We start from the raw sequence: 12,627 nt of genomic DNA on the forward strand, positions 1-12,627 counted from the left end.
TCGGTGAATATTCACCGAGACGAAGTCGACGTGAATATTCACCGATAATCACTGAGCCTGAGGCGAATAATTGTTTTAGTATAAATACACAGGTGATTATTTCAAAAAAGAGAAAAAAAAACATTTCAACGCGAAATCATCTTCACTTACAGTGGCAAAACGACTACTGGCAGCCATTTTGTCCGTCGAGGTGATTATCGGCTGATAATCCGAGATAGCGAGCCAATGAGAGCGCGCGATTTTGTATAATCACCTGTGTATTTATACTAATAGTGTATATTCCTATGCCAATTTCTTATGTTGGATGCAAGAGGACTTATTTTGAAAGAAGCAATGCACTATACGATTTTAACCCTCAATTTCAGTAATTGCAAATAAGATTGTACAGTAGTTTCTAACCCAGTCCTCCAAAGACTATTCCGTTATGATCTTTAATCGTGTTCATCAAGCCTTTGTAACAACAAAGCAACTTTTTTCTTTTAAAGATGAGTTTATTTACCAACCTTGCTCATCCGAAGATAATTCTTAGCTCCTTCCAGGTCACCCTGCTTTTTAGATTGCACGGCAGCCATCTTGAATTCCTTCTGTCGTTCTAACAGATAGTTTAGCTGCTGTTCATAGCGACTTGGAGATTTGCTGATGGAGGCTGACGTTTGAAGAGCAGGCTGAGCCGCAGCACTGCCTCCAGTCAGACTGGCCGCGTTAGAAACAGCAGAGGGGACAGGTCCTTGGGAAGTTGTCGCTGAACTTGGGTCACTAGCCTTTGAGAAAATAACAAGCTCATCTTTTAAAAAGCTTCGCCTATAGGCAATAGGGTAAAGTTTTTCGGAGCTCTTTGTTCCAATGAAAATGCTTGCTGCACACAAAGTGGACACGGATCACCGCAACAGCAGCAGCATGTCCCCACTTGAAGACACTTTATAGGGGCAGTGTTACGCTATTTCAGTCAAACTTCAAAACAATAAAATACGCCTTTGCATCAATCATGACCCAAAAAGAATGATGCCGTTTTGTTGCCAATAACAACTACAGTGCACTGAAGCTATTCTTTGTTATTTGCATCCATGGATGGAGAGGATGGGAATGGATCGAAATTCGCCAAAAATTACGAAGATCTCTTTGTGCAATAAATATATTTCACATCTTGTCAGTGGGTTGTCAGGAATGTTGTATGTGTGAGCTAAAGTACTAATTTAGATTTTTATCCAGTTTGACCTAAAAACAGCAAATTTAGCATGACAGTGCCCCCTCAAAAACGAAGCTGAAGAGAACTAAAAAATGAATTTTTTTAAAAGTAGATTACGCGCAAATCAATCGAATAAAACAAACTGAACGCCAGACACTGAACAATACAGTTTTCAGCAGATCGGGGGCGACTGAGTCGGAAGCGGACTGGGATGAAATAATTGTACCCTGCGTAGCTGGCGGAAATGTTGGCGCATAGAGAATGGGGAGAGGCACCCCTCCCCATTCCCCGCGCGGCTTATGCTTCTCGCACCAACAATACCGCCAGCTATGCAGGCTAAAATAATTGGAGAAGTCCAGAACCTTGGCGCTTCAAATTAGTCAATCAGACAGACTAACAACTCCCCTTTGTACTCCGTCAGATGTCCAGAAATGCGCGGAATTAGATGCACGCCGATAAGTGTCACAACACTTCCCCATGCTCTTGTCCCTGACCTTAACATCAAGCTTGTTTAGGAATAAAGACAATGAATGCCGCAAAGCGTCCCTAAACTCACTCTGCTCCTCAAGTAAAAGTCAACAATAGCCTGCGTAGGTGGCAGGATTGTTGGCCCGAGAGTTAACGAGCAGCGGAGCAACGAGGAGAATAGGGAAGGGCGCTGTGCCATTCTCTGCGTGGCTTCTGAAGCTCGTTAATTTGCTTCTCGGGCCGACAATCTCACCAGCTACGTGGACTAGATCAACAACTGCATTTATGCTAACCTGAAAATGATGCGTACCTTATTCTTGAAAAAAGGTAGCAAACGCTTGGAGTTAATGAGCCACACCATGTTGGATATCAAAATTGGGTCTGCATCTAATTACTTGCCTTTCTGGACAAAAGTGAACTCTGCTGATGGTGTGCACGAGGTCGTAAGCACTCTTATGACTCTGCTAACTATACAGGCACTTTTGCTAGTGGAAAGCAGCCATTCTCTACTTTCTCAAATCCCATAATTTACACCTCTTTTACATACCCAAAAATTTTGCATAATCATTGTTCTCAATTTCTCTTGGGACATAAAGATTCCCAAGAAATCGAAGACAATGCCTATGCAAATTTTTTGGGGGTAACAGAGGTGTATTATGGAATTTGAGAAGGTAGAGAATAACCTAACTGCACTTTTTGCAAAGAATCTTATAACGTCAATGAGCCATGAATGTCCTTACCTGACCAGCTGGAGAGCTTTCTTCAGCAGTATCATCAGAAGAAGACACACCTGGAATTGGGGCATACCCTGGAGGGGTGGGTAGTTCATCGAATGCTACTGGTTTTCCTGCTTTGTGGGTTTTAATTGCATCTTGGTATTGCTGCAAGATTTGATGAAAAAATGACCATACTCTTAAACAGTTTTTCAAATCAAGTGAGGTTCGTTCTTTTTAAACTGTGGGTTCGTTTTAGTCACAATTACTTGCCAATGAAAGACAAAATTTTCCAAGACATAAGTATAGATAGTTTGCCACCAATCTCTAGAGACACAGATAACTATGACGTAACATACAATTGCTTGTGGACGAACAAAATGAGCTCATGAGAGATCTTTTGTTTTTGTCCACCAGCGTAGCAGCGATGATGAAATGTGAAAACCACCTACAATGGCGGATAAATGTATTAATTGATTACCAAAATGCCCCAAGTCTTTGCAAGAAAATATAAAATTCATGAAAATTTCTTGGTACAATGTACAAGTATATTTTGGTGTTGACCATCTTCAAGGACAAGGTGTTTTATTTTCTTACTAAAACGCATGAAGAACATTTACATCTGAATGGTTTGTGTACACGGTAAGTGGTCCTTAATAAGATTACATATATGCTTAACCCTTTGACGTCCAAACCGACCTAAACCGGCCAGACTTAGTATTTCACTCTGTCTAATGCCAGACAATTTTACTCGTCAATGGGGAACCCCTGGGAGTCAATGGGTTAAGGCCATAGAACCTTTGCTTACATTTTGCAGTGAGCTGATTTAAAACTAAACTCAAAACATGTCTTTTTACGGCATCTTTCTTATCCAAGATTATGGTTATCCTAGTTTATTATTTGACATGGATTTTCTCATTTTGTGTACTTGCGAGTTATTGTAGAGGACATTGAGCTGTGGAAATGTGCAACATACGAATGCCCATAATATTAGCTATATAGTACTTTGATTAAAAGAAATTGCATTTAACGTAACTCACCTTCACAATTCGCCCCATTCTCCGTGCCTTACCAGAATTGCCTTCCTTCTTTGCTTCATCCATAGCACTCTGATATTTATCCAATCTTTGTTGTAGAGCTTCTGCGGCATCCTTAGGGGGTGGGGGCGGTTCTAATTTCTTTGGTGCACTGCCTGTCCCACTGGATCCATGGTCTGATGCAGTGCTAGGCTGTGTATCAGCAGAGGGAGCAGTTGACTGTTCGTTTGCAGATGAACTATTACCTTTGAAAAAAAAGACATTGAAAAGACATTGAATGTGCGCTTAAAAGCAAATTGTGCTTCCTACAAAGAAATTCCTTTGGTTCAAGATGCAATCACACCAAAAAGATCAAGGGGAATCACTTGAGATTCGTGGAAGAAATTTGAGTCTCTTTTTTATAAAGTTTTAAAACAAGAGCAAAACGAACTGGCCCCTTGAATATGATCTGGTGAGCACGTCTCTGCATCCTTGAAAACGTTTCCTGGCCATATTATTCCAATTGATTCTTCAACCACACTGGCTGGCTCTAGGTCACCAAAGTCTGTTAGGAGTCAACAGTCAGCTGTACATTTGGTCTGTTTAGTCTATTCATATTAAATCTGAATGCAAAGCAACCAAATTTTTTTGTTTTTCAGACAATGGGAAGGAAATGTACTAATTAAAAATGTACGCTGCATCACAGTCATTATTTTCTTCCACTTTGTTTTGCAGCATTGTCAATTGCCAGTTGTTGTTGGAACTCCCCAATGTATTCTTGTGCCAGCCTTCTCTTTTCCAGCAATTTCATACAATACACAAAAATACAATTGAATAAAATTATGGTACTCACCTCTTGTACTCTTTTGCTTACCAATACTAAATTCTCTGGCTTTAAAATTATTTGCATTACCTCACCAGATTCTATAAGTAATCTTAATAAGTGAGTGACAAACTGGCAAGTTTTTTTTACTCACCTGTTGATGTCGCAGAGAGTGATGGAACAGGTGGTAACTGGGAAATATCAACTGCCTCATTGTTTTGTAGACCCTCAATGGCTGAATCTATTTGCTGTATGAAAAAAGAGCCAAAACTTTAAAATGTATTCCGAAAAAAAAAAAAAAATTGTTATAACATTTTGGTAGAAAAATCCGGAAAAAAAATTCGAATTTTGGATGAAAATTATTGACAATTTTGCGACAATAAGACAACTACAGTATGTAATTTATTATGAATAAAAAAGGCATGAAGTAGAAACTATGTACAGTAAAAAATACAATGAAAGGTATTTTTGAAAGCTACCAGAGTAGGCAAAAGATTAAAGTTGAACTACCTGTTCAGTTCTGGTTTGAGGGCATGAAGGAAGAATTAGACTCACCAAAAAATGTCACATAACCTTTCTAAATAATACTACATGTATTTCTGGGAACTCTCCGCTCTTCTAGTTGAAGCCATCATTTCCTAGATACATGTATAAGTTGATAGAATATGCTTTGTTTGAATGTGGATCATCACATACATGTTTAATGTAACAGTTGTAATTCAAAATTATTTTTTAAGCCTCTTCAATTTTGATATTCCTTTGTTTCAGGTTATGATAAAGAATAACAGAAAAAAAAAATCAAAATTAACCTGGTTTGAAAAAACTTTAAACCAAGAAAAATTTTGAACCATAAAAACATGTACAATACAGTTTCCCTCACCTTGGAAATTGCAAAAAACTGTTTGGCTTGTTGGATTTCTCCATGCTTCTTGCAAGTTAAGGCAGCTACTCTATATTCATTCCGTCTTGCTGTAAAAAGTTCCACAGTTTTGGTTTTATCAGATGAAGAGATCTATTGTAAAAAATCAATGAATCCATTCAGTTTCAAGTCTATCAATAGGGCTGAATATTTTTCATAATTTCAAATTCTTTCAAAAAAGGTTGAAAATTCACAGTGTAGTCAGTAATTCAACAAATGTGAAATGTCTGAGCTAATTAAATCCACCAAGCATACAATAGGCCTTATCCCGGTTTTGACCGCCATTTTGACGGGTAGGCAAAGTGTAAAGAATTTGTAACTGTTTATATGGGGATCCGATGTCAAATAATTTTCGTTAAACGTTAGTTCTAGAAAAATTATGAATCGCGAACTGAAGGTACAGGGTAAAGGATTATACAGACCAATTTTTAGGGACTAGCCTTTGTTAAAAGCTGCGTGATAGCGTTTTCAATTTTTCCATACATTTGTTTGTAAAATTAATGTTACTGAAAATTCGTGGGAAAAAATTACAGACAAATACAAGGAAAAATTGAAAATGCTGCCGGGCAACTTCTGTAAAAGTTCATAGTGCCCAAAATTTGGTCTGTATAATCTTTTGCCCTGTACCTTCAGTTCTCAATTCGTAAATTTTTCAGAACTAGCATTTAAAAAAAATTATTTGACATCGAATCCCCATATAAACACTACAAATTCTTTACATTTTGCCTATCCGTCAAAATGGCGGTCAAAACTGTAACAAGGCCTATTGGATAAAAAATAAAATCTCATAAATAAAATGCAACATTAATCATGCATACATGTAGAGTCGTACTGCAATGGATTTCAACATTGTTAACAACCTCTACATCCACTCACAAACTGTGTCCCCTTTAAACAATTGACTCCTATAGGAGTGAGACTTGATGGATTTTACTCTGTCTAATGCCAGACGATGTTACTCGTCAATGTTGGGAGGTTCAGGAGTCAGATGGGTTATTAAAATAAAGGATAATTTTTGGGCATTACCTTTGATTCAGTCAATTGCTGATTGGCTGTTGAAAAGAAAAAAAAAAGAAAAAAATTGAAAAAAGCACATTACTGGTGATCGGGAAAAAAAGGTGTCCTCCATTGTTTCACACCAAGTATTTTCCATTCCTGAAAAAGTACATGTATAAACTTTAAGGTAACACTATCTAAATTTGGGTTCACGTTGCAACCAGGTTAACCATCAGATGCAGTTTGATGCTATTAAGGTTTGAAGATAAATAATAATAAATAATTATTTTGAATGAGCAAAATTAATTGCTCTACTTATTGAGGAGACACTTTATCAAATCAAATCACATGATAATTATTAATTGAAGCAAACAATTTACATATGAAACAGAGACAAAACTAATTTAACTTTTAAGTGTTGTACCTCCTTGGGAAGGAAATGGTGCGGCACCCTGGTCAGGTTTTGTAGCCTTGTTGTCACTTGTCGAAGTGCCATCCCTGACTTCCGGACCAGACTGAGTAGATACTGGGAAAGAAGGTGCTGGAGCTGAAGGCTGGGTTGCTTTGATAGCAACTGGAGGTGGAACAGCATCCATATCTACTTTTTTACCAGCTTTGACTTGCTTGATCATTTGCTCAATTTCCTGCATTGTGACGAACCAAACAAAAAAGGCATGCAGAAAGGTAATGTAAACTGATTAAACAAAGACTAGTGACCTTAATTAAGGTTATGGCAATGCCAGTTCAAATACAGTGTATGAAGAAATAAACATATGTCAGCAAGTTATATGAAAGGTACAAAGTGTCTCCAAAACAAATCCAACAGGATTTGCATATTTGCTTTGCATATTGTCTTTATCTCCTTTTTACTTTTACATTACTTTTACTGTTTTCTACTGAATGCTTCAAGACCTGATATGATTCCCATTTACCAATAATATTATTTAAAATTAAAATCCCGGATTAAGACTCAGTCTGATTTTAATTCACCCAGCCCTCACAGCTTTCCATCTGCATTTTCCTTTCTGTCAAACTCCTCTGCCTTTCCATCCGTTAACCACAAAAGAGAAGACTCACTGCTTTGGTGTCAAGATTGGCATCATGCTTATAGAAAAAAACATACTGCCCAAGAAATGACTATGAACTTGATGATTTTTTAAACAAGCTACAAGACCATTTTGTGTACTGTATGTACTGTCTAATGTGCATAAAACCTACAAAAAAGTCCACATACAATGTACACCAGGAGTTCTGTATAATTTATGCTAAGTAATATCATGGTTTTTTCGTCTGTTTGTTTATTGAAAGGATGGCAGAAAATTCTTCAGATCAAATTTGCATTCATATGCAGATAAGCCAAGGTACCTTGAGTCCTCTTCCATATCGTCTGGACTTGCTACCCTCTCCGGCCTTGTTAGCATTATCTATGGCCTGCTTGTACATACTCTCCCTTTCTAGCAGAACATTTAAATCGGATGAACTGTGTTTGGCTTCCTGGTAAAGGCAATAAAGTGTTGTAATAAGCGTGATGACAATTTTATTAACATGTACATGTACTGTTAAGTGCAAAGCAAAGCGAAATGAAGAACTGGGCCATGGAAGTTCGTGAAAAAATAACCAACATTTTCTGTGATTTCTTTGGTATGGATGGGCTATGTAATGAGAGGACATGGGATTGACACACGGCAAAAACATGTCCAGACTCTAAATCGACCGGATTTGATATCTCTGTAATACTGTAGTTGAATGTTCATTTGACCTGTTGTGTGTTTGGTGTTGTTGGGACACTTGGAACCAAGACTGGTGTAGGATCTTGACACTCAACACCATCATCCCCTGGAGCAATACACTGAAGCTCTGCCTGAAATGATATAATAATGAACATACTGTAATTCACAAATTTGATTACAACAGTCTGATTGAAGTGTTTATAATACCAGCTGAAAGAGACCTTTTCATTGCTTAATTTTCGACCAAATAACAGGTTTCAGCAATTCTTTAAGCCTCAATGTCCAGATTTACTTATTACAGAAGAATGTCTTAGTGAGCAGACCAACATTTTTCTTTATAGCAAGGTCACTGATAAAATCCAAAATTAATTAAGAAAACAAAGTCTGAATTCGAAGACAGCTCTTGAAATTATGCGGGTAGTAGAAAATACATGTATAGCCCAATTCATTGGAAAAAGTAAGACTTTTCTTTCCAGTTGGAATACAAGGCATGTCCGTTATAGATCTTTCCTAAGATTCTTACCAACAACTCAGCATTGTTTTCAACATCTTCGTCATCATCTTCCTCATCATCACCCACGTCTTCATCATCCATGACATTATCACCTAATATTCTTCCTACTGGTTCTGATTTTGAAAGAGTAAGCAACAAAATTAATAATTATAGTACAAATGGGTATCATCATCAGTACAGAAATATCACAACTAACTGGTGAGCTTGTCAATGTTATTTGCTCTTAAATGTGTATTGTCTGATAATAATAATGCAAATTACAAAGAAATGACTCAACTTGAAGTTATCAATGACAGCCTTTTACATCAGGGAAACATTAGCATTACATGCTTGATAAAGAAGATTTTGTTAAATTACAAAACCTTGTCTGATTGGCCATGGCTAAGCATTGTCACAATCTTGCTCAACTTGTAAATTTTTTTAGCATAAAGAAAAATAATTGGTTTAATTATGTACATGTAGGTACACTATAAATTGAATATTTTTTTGAACAAATTTAGATGATTATCTCCAGTGACCTCACAAAGAAATAGATTGACGCCAGAAATCATAACATTGCATTACTGCTGCAATACCTCAGTACATGTAATTTATTATGGATTCTCCAGAATCTGAAAGGACTAATACAAAGGGCTTTTCTTGCGTAAAAACTCGAAATTTTAGACTCTTGTTACTTTTTAAACTTTAATCAGGCCTCTTAAAAAGATTCATACAGTCAAGTACCTAACCATGGATGTTATACATGTATGTAGAGAAAATGAAAATCCAACTTAAGGTTTGAACAGCTCATTAACTGAGAAGTGTGTCATGCAATAAAAAAAAAAACCATTGTTATGTTATACTGAATATGCCCTAACAAAAATGTAATTATTTGGGTTAACTTACATTTCTTTACGTAATTTCACGTATTTCGCGCTTTCATTTAAAATACAAACACCAAAATAAAAGCGCTCTCAGCCTGAGGATGTTCTTAATACATGCTGTACAATCTTATAATTTTGGTTAATCTCAGCCTCAAAAGTTCTTCATGGACATAATTATGCTTCTGCATGAAGTACAAAATTATTTGTCATTAGTGTGTACAGTTTACAGTCACGATCAAACAGATCAAACACCTCTGAGCTGACAGCCGTAAACAAACAAGCCTTGCAAACAATAACCAAAAATTTTAATCAACAACTAAAACTGAAATTACATGAACATGCAGTAATCTCTTCACAACATTTTCCATTTGACTGCCTATCTTTACTCCCTCTCTTCAGTTCAGAACAGCAAAAATCTTCACAAATTAAAAGGTCAACCTAAAGCGTAGTACATTCACTCACTCAACTGCAATTTCACAGTCAAACAAAGCAGCTCCCAACTGGACATCCATTTCACACAAAAAGCCTAGATAAATGTGATTGTTGAAATACGTCAGAATCTCTGTCAAAAAGGAATTGCAAACGTTTTCAGGACTTCTTTGTTTTTTTAGCTAGTTTTATCAAAAATGCGAGGCAGCAAGGCATATAATATTATAAGAAGGAAAACATTATCTGAAAGTTAACTATTGTAAATTTATAAGTGTTTCGTCTCTCACAAAGAGACCTGAACCTGAGTCAAGCTTGACTTGCCTTTGTTTTAATGTTCCAGTAGGGGAATAATAATGAGCTTGCCCTCCAGCATGGCGGAATTTGTACCATGTTATCGTTTGTTGCAAAAGGCCTATTGTCTGCATTACAAGACACATGCGATGTTTAAGTTGGGGAAAAGAAAAAGCAAGTTGGGGAAAAGAACCAGATGCCAGATGCACGTACTTGCCCAAGAAAAGGCCAGCTGAGAGCTGTGAACGCTTACATTTGGTGGAAAAGAGAAAAGGGAAAGCAAGCTTTGGCCGAGAGCAAAGCTAAAGAAGAAGAGGAGAGACAGCGAAAGAGGGAAGAGGAAACAGTCGAAGATGTTAAAAAAGAAATAGCCAAATTAGAGGGCAGCATTTGGGGACACTTTGAGACACTAGTGTCTCCATTCCGAGACACAAGGCAGGGCTTGACACTACTTTTCACTTTGGAGAGTAGGTTTCAAAAATTTTCCACCTCAAAATTTCACTTCCCAAAATGGATTACAGTATTAAGGTTGCTTACTGCAGAAATAAAAATGTTTCTTGGTACTGTCAGTGTATTATTTGACGTTATTGAAGCGCCCTAATTTCAATGACTAAATTTTAATTAATCAATGAAATTGGGACATCTTAACCTTGAACCACGAGCCCACCACATTTGCTGTCCGGGACGAGGATCAAAGTTAGTGATCGATGTTCACAGGGTGCTCCAATATGAATCCTCATGAGACAGTCTGGAATGTCACTTATCTAGCATTTCCTTCAGTTTGGCTTTTTTTCAAAGTCATTTTCTTTTTGTGTAGGCTCATCATCGCCACCTGATTTCCGCATTTATAAATCCAAAACGAAAAAGGTCATCTTTGAAATCCAATATGGCGCGTTCAGTTACCACGTGTGATATTTTCGTGTGTTGTATCCAAACTTCCTCAGACAGGAGCTCTTCAATATGGCAGAAAATGAGGTGATCCTGGCAAAAGTTTGCTTATCGGTTTCCGTTGTAGTCACAAATTTACTTTCCAAATCGGGTAAGTATTCTGGTTAATTTCTCTTTTTTTACTCTCCATGTATTAAATTTACTCTCCAGTGGGAAACAGGTGAGTGTTAATGTACATGTAGAGCCCTGCACAAGGGACATTAAAGTTGGGGAGAAGAGCAAGGCGTGACCCTATTCGGCAGAATGGCGGAATGGCGGAGTGGTGGAATGATGGAATGGAATGGCAGAATTGTGGAATACATGGAATATTCTAAAATACAGAATACATGGAATATTCTAAACACGGTAAATATTGGATATTTTGAAACGCGGAATATACGGAATATTCTAAAACACAGAATATACGGAATATTCTAAAATGCGGGATGAGAGGAAAGTCTTTAAAAAAAAGGATATAAATAATACACTTTTTGCCCGTGTGTAGTCAGGGTAGGAAAACAAAAATGATAATTTTACAGTTCCTTGCAACAAAAGATATAAAACTGCATGCGTTACAGAGAAGAGTTCACCCCTGGGCAACATGTTTCCGCTTCCATTTTTGAGCCTCTCGGACTGTACAAAAACATCGCAGGCGCACTTTCCCACACTCAGAGAAGGAAAAGTGGAGAAAGACGTTGTTAAGTGTCTCAATTGCCTGACATGTTGTTGCAAACATTTCTTTTAGTAATTTGTTTTGCATGCCTGCCGTTAGAGCAAGAACATTCGTTTTAGTAATGAGCTAAATTCTAATAGTACGGCGGCTTAGCTAGAGAATTATTCCATTTTTTACGCAAGAACCAAACTTGATAGGAATATGTACATTTCTATGCTGGTCATTTCCTTATAATTATAGTGCCAAAGGAAATGATAACATGTCGTACATTATGTTTTTAAGACAATTGGGACACTTACCATCGTCTTTCTCCATTTTTCCTTCTCTAAGTGTGGGAAAATGTGCCTGAGATGTTTCGGCACTAATATAGTGGTGAGAGGCGAAAACGGAAGCGGGGAAACATATCGCCCAGGGGTGAACTCTTCTCTTTTATATCTTTTGTTGCGAGGAAATGTAAAATTATCATCCAAAGTTTTGTTTTCCTACCCAGACTACTCACAGGCAAAAAGTGTATTATTTATATCCTTTTTTTAAAAGACTTTCCTCTCATCCCACGTTTTAGAATAATTTATTCCGTTTATTCCGTGTATCAAAATAATCAATATTTTCCGTGTTTTAGAATATTCCATGTATTCCGCAATTCCGCCATTCCATTCTGTCGTTCAGCCATTCCACCAAATAGGGTCACCCAGAGCAAGGGGAGACTTTGTGATGTTTATTGAAATGCATGTAATTACTTTTATTATTCTATTATTATGCCATTTTACCATATTATTTTGGTCAAGAGAATGCGCATTAAAATATGAGACGGTAAACCACAGTAATTTCCCACTTTGACCGGTTTAGAACAGAGCAAATACAGACAGAACAGGAGTTTTTCAATGAAAGAAATATAATTGTTTTCAACGCGATACAAAGCCTGATAATTTAGCTTGCCATTGCTTGTTTCTCGTCATTTTCGTTTATACAATAAAATAAAGGACATTTGGCTGGCTTTCTGTGCTGTATACATCGTTCGCAAGTGCCCTGAGGGACAGATGATGCATTTTTTTTTTAGAAACACTCTTACCAGATAAAAT

The 12,627-nt window shown here is 37.1% G+C and overlaps 1 protein-coding gene across 4 annotated transcripts in view; it reads right to left on the reverse strand.

The window, feature by feature from the left end:
* Positions 1-12,627, reverse strand: part of LOC138045829 (coiled-coil and C2 domain-containing protein 1-like) — a 38,837-nt gene that overhangs the window by 24,657 nt on the left and 1,553 nt on the right. For 3 of the 4 annotated variants that reach the window (XM_068892456.1, XM_068892459.1, XM_068892458.1), the window contains exons 3-12: positions 8,375-8,478; positions 7,881-7,982; positions 7,487-7,615; positions 6,546-6,765; positions 6,152-6,177; positions 5,087-5,218; positions 4,361-4,454; positions 3,408-3,649; positions 2,395-2,535; positions 504-761 (exon numbers count right to left, since the gene is read on the reverse strand). In XM_068892456.1, the coding sequence (XP_068748557.1) occupies positions 504-761; positions 2,395-2,535; positions 3,408-3,649; positions 4,361-4,454; positions 5,087-5,218; positions 6,152-6,177; positions 6,546-6,765; positions 7,487-7,615; positions 7,881-7,982; positions 8,375-8,478 (1,448 nt within the window). The remainder of the gene's footprint in view (positions 1-503; positions 762-2,394; positions 2,536-3,407; positions 3,650-4,360; positions 4,455-5,086; positions 5,219-6,151; positions 6,178-6,545; positions 6,766-7,486; positions 7,616-7,880; positions 7,983-8,374; positions 8,479-12,627) is intronic. The other variant, XM_068892457.1, reaches the window with a different exon arrangement.

This window comes from Montipora capricornis, chromosome 4 (assembly GCF_036669925.1).
Source record: "Montipora capricornis isolate CH-2021 chromosome 4, ASM3666992v2, whole genome shotgun sequence".
Taxonomy (NCBI): Eukaryota; Metazoa; Cnidaria; class Anthozoa; order Scleractinia; family Acroporidae; genus Montipora; species Montipora capricornis.